Raw genomic sequence first — 7,809 nt, forward strand, 5'->3', positions numbered from 1 at the left:
TTTTGTGAGGATGCACCTTTTGCAAGAGGCATTTAATGATGCGTGATTTGCTCACCAAGCCATGTCAATCCTGGTTCACATCCTGTTCTCGTCCCCTCTGATGGCGACTGACACCACCCTGTGGGGAGCGCAGAGAACAGATTCTCAAGTGAGTGTGGTGAGACCACTGAATTATTCCTCCTCCTCAGCTCCCCTGCCCCTGCCCTCTCACTGCTTTATTAGGTTTCAGTCCTGATGAATCACATGTGAAACTGTGGGGCTGTGTGTGTGTCGGGGAGGAATAGTGATGAGGCTGCGGTCCCGTGTAAGAAATATGTAACTTGACCATCTGTGAAGAAGAGCACGACCTCCCTGGCTCACTCTCTAGAGTGTTTGCTTTTCTTGTTCCCAGTTGGGAACATTTTAGAAGCACAGTATAGTATGACTTGGAGAGCAGGTACGCAAGGATGACTAAGGAGGTGACCTGGGGTCTCTACTGAGAATTCTGGCTGGAGAACACTTTGTTCAGGAGCTGCCCCTGAGCTGTGGTTCAGAATACTTTTCTTAAGCCTCCAGGACCCTGCTTTAGGATTCCTCGTGGGACAGTCAGTGTGAAGAGGAGCCCTGTCTCCACTGGCCCAGTCACTTTCCTGTATAAAAAGTGTTCACTGCTAGTAACTGGCTGCTGTTGACTAGCATCTAAGGGAGACAGTTTTGTACCTGTTTCTGTGACATGACCATATTGGGTTGCCACAGTAAGGCACTGTTCATAAAAAAATAGTACTGAAAGTAAGATAAGCCCTGGACAGCTTTGTGTTAAAAGGGACCTTAAAAAATTGGTCCTTTGATACTTTCTGGGCTCTTAAAAAGAAACATGGAGTTGTTTAAATGTGTCTTTGATGTGGGTGTTAGGCCAGCTGCCTCCCGTTTTTCCTTTGCCCACTGAACACGTTCTGACTGTTCCCCAAGGTTACTATTTTTCTCCGAGCCTACCAGCAGAGGGCGAAGTAATACCCGTTTGGATTTGGCGTCCTGAGAGCTTCACAGGCTCGTGCCTTTTCTAGCCTGAGAAGCTCCGAGTATTTCTTGGTTAGATACCCAGTTCCTTCTGTTATTAGGAAGTAATTCCCTTTAGAAGAGCTTCTGTGTTAGTTGAAATCACTTTCCCCTGTTTGGTCAAAGAGGGGCCTATTAATCAAGTGGCATGTTAGCCCGTCTTCTAAATTAAAAAAAATTTACAGAAATGCATATTTAAATCAATAGAAAGAACAGGCACTAATACATGTTTTCTTCTCATGAAAATGCACATTAAATCTCCTAAAGCAAAGTTCTCATCTTTGGCTGCATAATGAAATCCACTTGATTTTCTCTAATCCCTGATGCCTGGACCACAGGCCCTAGACCCTTCTAATGCAACTGGCCTGAGATGCAAGCTGGACACTGGGGTTTCTGTAAGCTCCCTGATGAGGCTCATGTGCACCTGGGCTGAGATCCACTCTAACACATACCTCTGCTCTGTCATTCTTATTTTCCACCCCATTTCCTTCTTTACAAATGTGTCTTTGACCTTCATGTAACTTATTTTTCACATGTTATTCTCTCTTTCCACACCACACCCTACACCTCTCCCTGTCTCCTCACCTGTCACAGTCCCATATGTCCTTAGAGATCCACTGCAGTGTCATCTCCTCCACACTGTTTTCCTTTACTTCTTCCTGCTCTCCCATCTAGAGAACTGGGATTATGGTGTCTCTTAGCTTCCAGCAGATGCTCAGGATTGTATTAGTTACTCTGATTTAACAATATTTCTTTACAGTTAAACAATTAAAACTTCTTTTAGGGGCAGTGCCTTTTCTAAACAAACAAGAGGTTTTCTTTGAGCTTTAGAGGCACAATATGAGTATCCTTATGTTTAATTAAGAGAACTTTTGGGTTTTAGCCCAGGAAGGGTTGCCATGGCCCTCCCAAAGCCCAGGTGACTGTCCATGCACTCCTCACACCTCCCTACCTGTCCACATCCAGCCTCAAGATCAAACCACAATTTTAGCTGTTGTGGGTGCTCACTGGTACTTTATATCACGTGGGCATTTCCTGCCACAGGCCATCCAGATGCACTCCCGTTGCCTTCCTGATGCTGACAGAGGGGTGGATTAGCAAAGAACACACTGTGTCACCTTTCTTCCCTCAGGGCCTTGACAGCACTACCCCTGTGGATGCCCAGAGTTAGGTCCACCTCACCTCCTCATAAATACCAGTAAGCTGTTATTTTAGCATGCCATGTCTGCTGGCATTTTAAACCAAATTATGAGTTGGGATTGCCTTACTAGGCTCATGGCTCAGTGCACAGATTTAAGAAGACACCCAGGAGAATTCAACAGCCAGCAGAGGCCATACTGTTACTATTGTCCATTAAAAGCCATATGAAGTATCTTGCCTGTTAAATTCTATGGTGTATACATTGCTGTATGGTTGCATTATTTTAAATTGAAAAAGAAGGAAAGCAATCAGTATCATCTGCTTTAAACGCATTTGGAGCAGCACACTTGGTAGGCCTCTCTTCTTGTTTGCTTGTTGGCAGAACTGAACACTACAAGATAAGGGAGAACAGCGTGCAGGAAAGGTCTTGTCCCAGCGTCATCTACTCACCTATCCAAGTGTTCCCTCCTGGGTTCCCTCAAGGGCCTAGACCAGATGAGCAGAGGAGTTCTGGAACCCTAGGAAAATGAGAGCATGCAGTTTCCCAGTGTGGAAGACCTTGGGCTGCCTCAGCCCAGAACTGCTGCACAGGAACCTTAATTCTCTAGGACGTAAGCTCTACTAGAGCAAGGATGTTGCTCTTTGATGGTCTCTAACCACATGCCAAGCACCGCAGTTTTGTTTTGTAGTTAAACACTCAGAGTATCTGTTGAGTAATAGTCCAATTTTTCGTTTACAGCTCTGAAGTCAGAAAAGGTAAGTAACTCACTCAAGGCACCAGGGTTGATTTGTAGAACTGCTTACAACTAGTTGGTGGGACTAGTCCCCTCTGGTTGATTTCCTCAGGCCGAGGGCTTCATGAAGCTCCTGTTGGTGGGGAGACCCCAGACCCTTTGGCACTTGATTCACTGACTCCTGCACTGAGCTCTTTTGTGACACCAGAAAGGGCCTAATGAAAGCCAGGCAGTGGGTCTACGGGAAGTTAAGCACTCATCTTTTCCTTTTTTCATTTTCATTTGCTCCTTGTTAAGGAAGAACCTCCTACAAGCTTGTTCAGAGAGGAAGTTAGGACTGATCACAGAAGCTGGTCACAATGTCAAATGTGACATGCTGTTTTGTTTCCCTTTCTTACAGGAGGTCAGTCCTCTCAGCAGCTATCAAACACCTGAATGCAGCAATAGTATATCAGAGACTGAGTTGGGTGTTTCAGGAGTTAAATCTTTTCTTCCTGTTCCTAGAAGTAGTCACCTAGTGTTTCCAGAGCACTGAAAGCAGCAGCAGTAACACACGGCAAATAGAAATAAACAACAACTCAAAAGAAGAGATTTGGAACTTATGCAAAAATGAACAAGTAGAAAAACCTAACAAATAGGCCTGCCTACAGTTGTCTCATTCTTAACTTCTGTATATTTCACACAGAAACCAAGGACAAGAAGATGTAAATACCTTTAAGCGAATCAGATGTTTTCAGTGTAATACAAATATGAGTGTGAGGCCACTATTCAAGTTTTTGTAAAGACTGGATTTATAACCAACATTTTATTTTCAATTCTGTAGGACTGAACTGCAAGACCAAGACATTATACCCACTTTTCAAGTAGTTTTATAATAGAACAATTGTAATAGTTTTAATCAAGATGTTCAGGGGTATTAAAACAACTGTGTACTGTATATCTATATATATGTATATATGAACATTTAAGAAAACCAGGAATCATTGCATACTACATGTTAAAAATGTGTACTACATTGGCTTAGATAACATGTACCATTTTAAATGAATATCATACTTTTAGGTTCACTTGATGAAGAATGAGTTGAATGGGGCAATAACAAATCATTTCTAAACAGTTACTTTTCCTAAAAGCCATATTAAGCATTTTGCCTGTTAAATTCTAGTTTGTAGTTTTAAATCTTTTAATGGTTATATCATGTATATTTATGCATATGAGTTTGCATTATGCCTCCTGTAAAATAGGAAATTATATAATGCAATAACTAAAAGTGTTATCTTTCTTACAAAAGTTTTGTACCTAAGTGGATATTAAAAAACTGTAAGTGCTTCAATAAATTAATTCAAAGTTAATGCCCTCTTCAAATCTGGTGGCACAATGGATAATAAGTATTTTCTAGAATGGGTTCTTCTAAAATTATTAATCAAATGACTTATAGAACCTCAAAGTTAATGCCTTGACACCAAATAAAATATTGAGTTAACGAAATAATTTTGCTCTAGTTTCTATCTATTGCTCTTAATAGTTTATCAGTGCAAAATATGTTTGTGTTCAATTTAGGGGCATTTATAAAACTGGTCCTCCATGTTGGTATTTCACTTGCTATTATTCAGAGAAAGACCCACTGTTATTAGAAAGTGTTAGAAGGTTTAAACTGAAATAAAGCCAACATCTCAGTGGAGCTAGAGGAATTAGGCGCTCATTGGAAAAAAATGCTTTTCATACATATAAAAAAGTATGATTTTGTACGAAGGATATTTGAGTATTGAAAGCCCTTTCTTGGACAGAATGGTTATTTATAAGTAGGTACACATGTGTGTTGAAAGGATTTTAAACTTTGCAAGTAAATTTTTTAAATATATGGTGAAGATTATGCCGCATGGGGAGAAGTAGAGGAGGAAGTATCAGGGAAGAAATCAATTCCAGCACATCAGTTAGCCTAGGCTTCATCTCTGAAATCCTTGGAGTGTACAGCTTTGATCTCATGGACAGGGAGGTAGAACTAAAGCAAGGGACAGAGTGTTGATAGGAGAGAGAGGCTGGTAGGTCTTAGGATTGAACACAATAATGCCTTTGAGCTGAACTCAAATTCTTGGTACCCTGCTGGCATTTGATACTCTCAAGTGTTTTCACAAAAAGACACTAGTCTTGGGAACAAAACTGAATGCTTTCAAAATCATAGACCAACATACCTAGATTGAGGTGGCTCTCATGTTCTTCCTCTTGCTTACATACACCATCTTAGATTATATCAAATTTGATTTCTTAGTGATAAAGCATTGTTTTATATTAGCAGCTTTTCTGAAGATAAAAATCTCTTTAGTGCATTCAAGGACCAGAGAAGAGACAAAGGTACATTTGGAATACATTATTAAGAACCTACAGTAACATCCATACAATTTTGATTTGTAAGTAAAATTCAACATGTACTTTTTTATAACTGAATGGCAGGCTGCAAGATGTCTAAAGGGGGCATTCAGATTAGGAGCTTTCAAAATACAGTTAGAACACATACCTATGGTCAATTAATCTTTGACGAAGGAGGCAAGAAAATACAATGGAGAAAAGACAGTCATTTTGACAAGTGGTGTTAGGAAAGCTGGACAGCCTCATGTAAATCAATGAAGTTAGAATACTCCCTCACATCATACACAAAAATAAAGTCAAAATGACTTAAATGTAAGACAGGACACCATAAATCTAGAAGAAAACAGACAAAACATTATCTGACATAAATCTTAGAAATGTTCTCCTAGGGCAGTCTACCCAGGCAATAGAAATAAAAGCAAAAATAAACAAATGGTACCTAATTAAACTGACAAGGTTTAGCATAGCAAAGAAAACCATAAGCAAAACAAAAGACAACTTACCGAATGGGAGAAAACATTTTCAAACGATGAGACTGACAAGGGCTTAATTTCCAGAATATATAAACAGCTCATACAAATTAATAATAAAAAAAAACCCCACCCAATCCAAAAATGGGCATAAGACCTAAACAAGCAATTCTCCAATAAAGACATACAGATGGCCAACAGGCACATGGAAAAATGCTCAATATCACTAATTATTAGAGAAATGTAAATCAAAACTACAATGAGGTTCACCTTACACCAGTCAGAATGGCCATCATTCAAAAGTACACAAATGATAAATGCTGGAGAGGCTGTGGAGAAAAGGGAACCCTCCTACACTCTTGGTGGGAATCTAGTTTGGTGCAGCCATTATGGAAAACAGTATGGAGATTCCTCAAAAGACTAAAACTAGACTTACCATGTGATCCAGCAATCCCACTCCTGGTCATATATACAGAGGGAACCTTAATTCAGAAAGATACATGCACCCCAGTGTTCATAGCAGCACTATTTACAACAGCCAACACATGGAAACAATCTAAGTGTCCATCGTGGATGACTGGATAAAGAGGCTGTGGTATATTTATACAATGGATTACTACTCAGCCATAAAAAGACTAAAATAATGCCATTTGCAGCAACATGGATGGACCTGGAGAATATCATTCTAAGTGAAGTAAGCCAGAAAGAGAAAGAAAAATACTGTATGATATCACTTACATGTGGAATCTAAAAAAAAACAAACCAAACAAAACACTATGAACTCATCTACAAAACAGAAACAGACTCACAGACATAGAAAACAAACTTATGGTTACCAGGGAGAAGGGGATGGAAAATCATAAAATGAGAGTTCAAGGTTTGCAGATACTAACTGGTCTATATAAAATAGATAAAAAAGAAGTTTCTGCTTTATAGCACAGGGAACTATATTCAATATCTTGTAGTAACTTATGGTGAAAAAATATGAAAATGAATATACATATACTCCCATATAACTGAAGCATTGTGCTATATGCCAGAAATTGACATAAAATTTAAAACTGACTACACTTCAAGAATATTTTTAAAAAGCTATCACTAAAGAAAGAGAAATCATCATTTCAAAAAGTTATGTGCATCCCATGTTCATTGCAGCATTATTTACAATAGCTAAGACAGGGAAAGAACCTAAGTGTCCATCAATGAATGAATGGATAAAGGAAATGTGGCATATATACACAATGGAATATTATTCAGCCATAAAAAACAAAGAAATATGCCATTTGTGACAGCATGGATGGACCTTGAGGGGATTTGCTAAATGTAATAAGTTGAACAGAGAAAGACAAATACTGTATGATCTCATGTATATGTGGGATCTTAAAAAGAAAAAAAAAAAAAAAAACTCTCATCAATGAAGCAAACAGATTGGCAGTTGCCAGAAGCAGGGCCGGCGAGTGACATGGGTGAAGGTGGTCAAAAGGCACAAAATCCCAGTTATAAATTAAATAAACCCTGATATATAACGTACAGCATAATGACTATAATTAATAATAGTCTATTACATATTTGAAAGTTGCTAATACAGTAGTTCTTAAAAGTGCTCATCACAATCAAAAATATAATAATGTGCAGTGATGAGTGTTACCTAAACTTGTTGTGGTAATCATTTCACAACATATACATATGTCAAAGTACTATGTTGTACACCTAAAAAAACTAATAAAATGTTATATGTCAGTTATACCTTAATTCAGAAAAGAAAAAAAGTAAATATACAGTATATTATATAGTAGCAAGCGGAAATTTTAAAATATATCTTACTTATAGTATCATCAAAATTTAAAAAATAATTAGAAATACCTTTAATAAAATATGTAATACATGCACTGAAAAGTATAAAACAACATGAAAAAAAGAGTACTCAGAAAAATAGAATATCCACTGTGTCAGTGAATGAGAAGAGTTAGTAATTTTTAGATATCCATTCTCCCCAAAATGATCCATAGATTCAAAGAAATCCCCATTAAAATCCCTACAAGTTTTAAAAGAAATTACAAGCT

General features: G+C 38.3%; 1 protein-coding gene across 1 annotated transcript in view; it reads left to right on the plus strand.

The window, feature by feature from the left end:
• Positions 1-4,331, plus strand: part of LOC105076991 (cortactin-binding protein 2-like) — a 29,074-nt gene extending 24,743 nt beyond the window's left edge. The window contains 2 exon segments of the mRNA XM_074373122.1: positions 3,310-3,416; positions 3,418-4,331. Of these exon segments, the coding sequence (XP_074229223.1) occupies positions 3,310-3,416; positions 3,418-3,547 (237 nt within the window). The 3' untranslated portion in view covers positions 3,548-4,331.
• Positions 4,332-7,809: the final 3,478 nt, after the last annotated feature.

This window comes from Camelus bactrianus, chromosome 11, assembly GCF_048773025.1.
Source record: "Camelus bactrianus isolate YW-2024 breed Bactrian camel chromosome 11, ASM4877302v1, whole genome shotgun sequence".
NCBI classification, from domain to species: Eukaryota; Metazoa; Chordata; class Mammalia; order Artiodactyla; family Camelidae; genus Camelus; species Camelus bactrianus.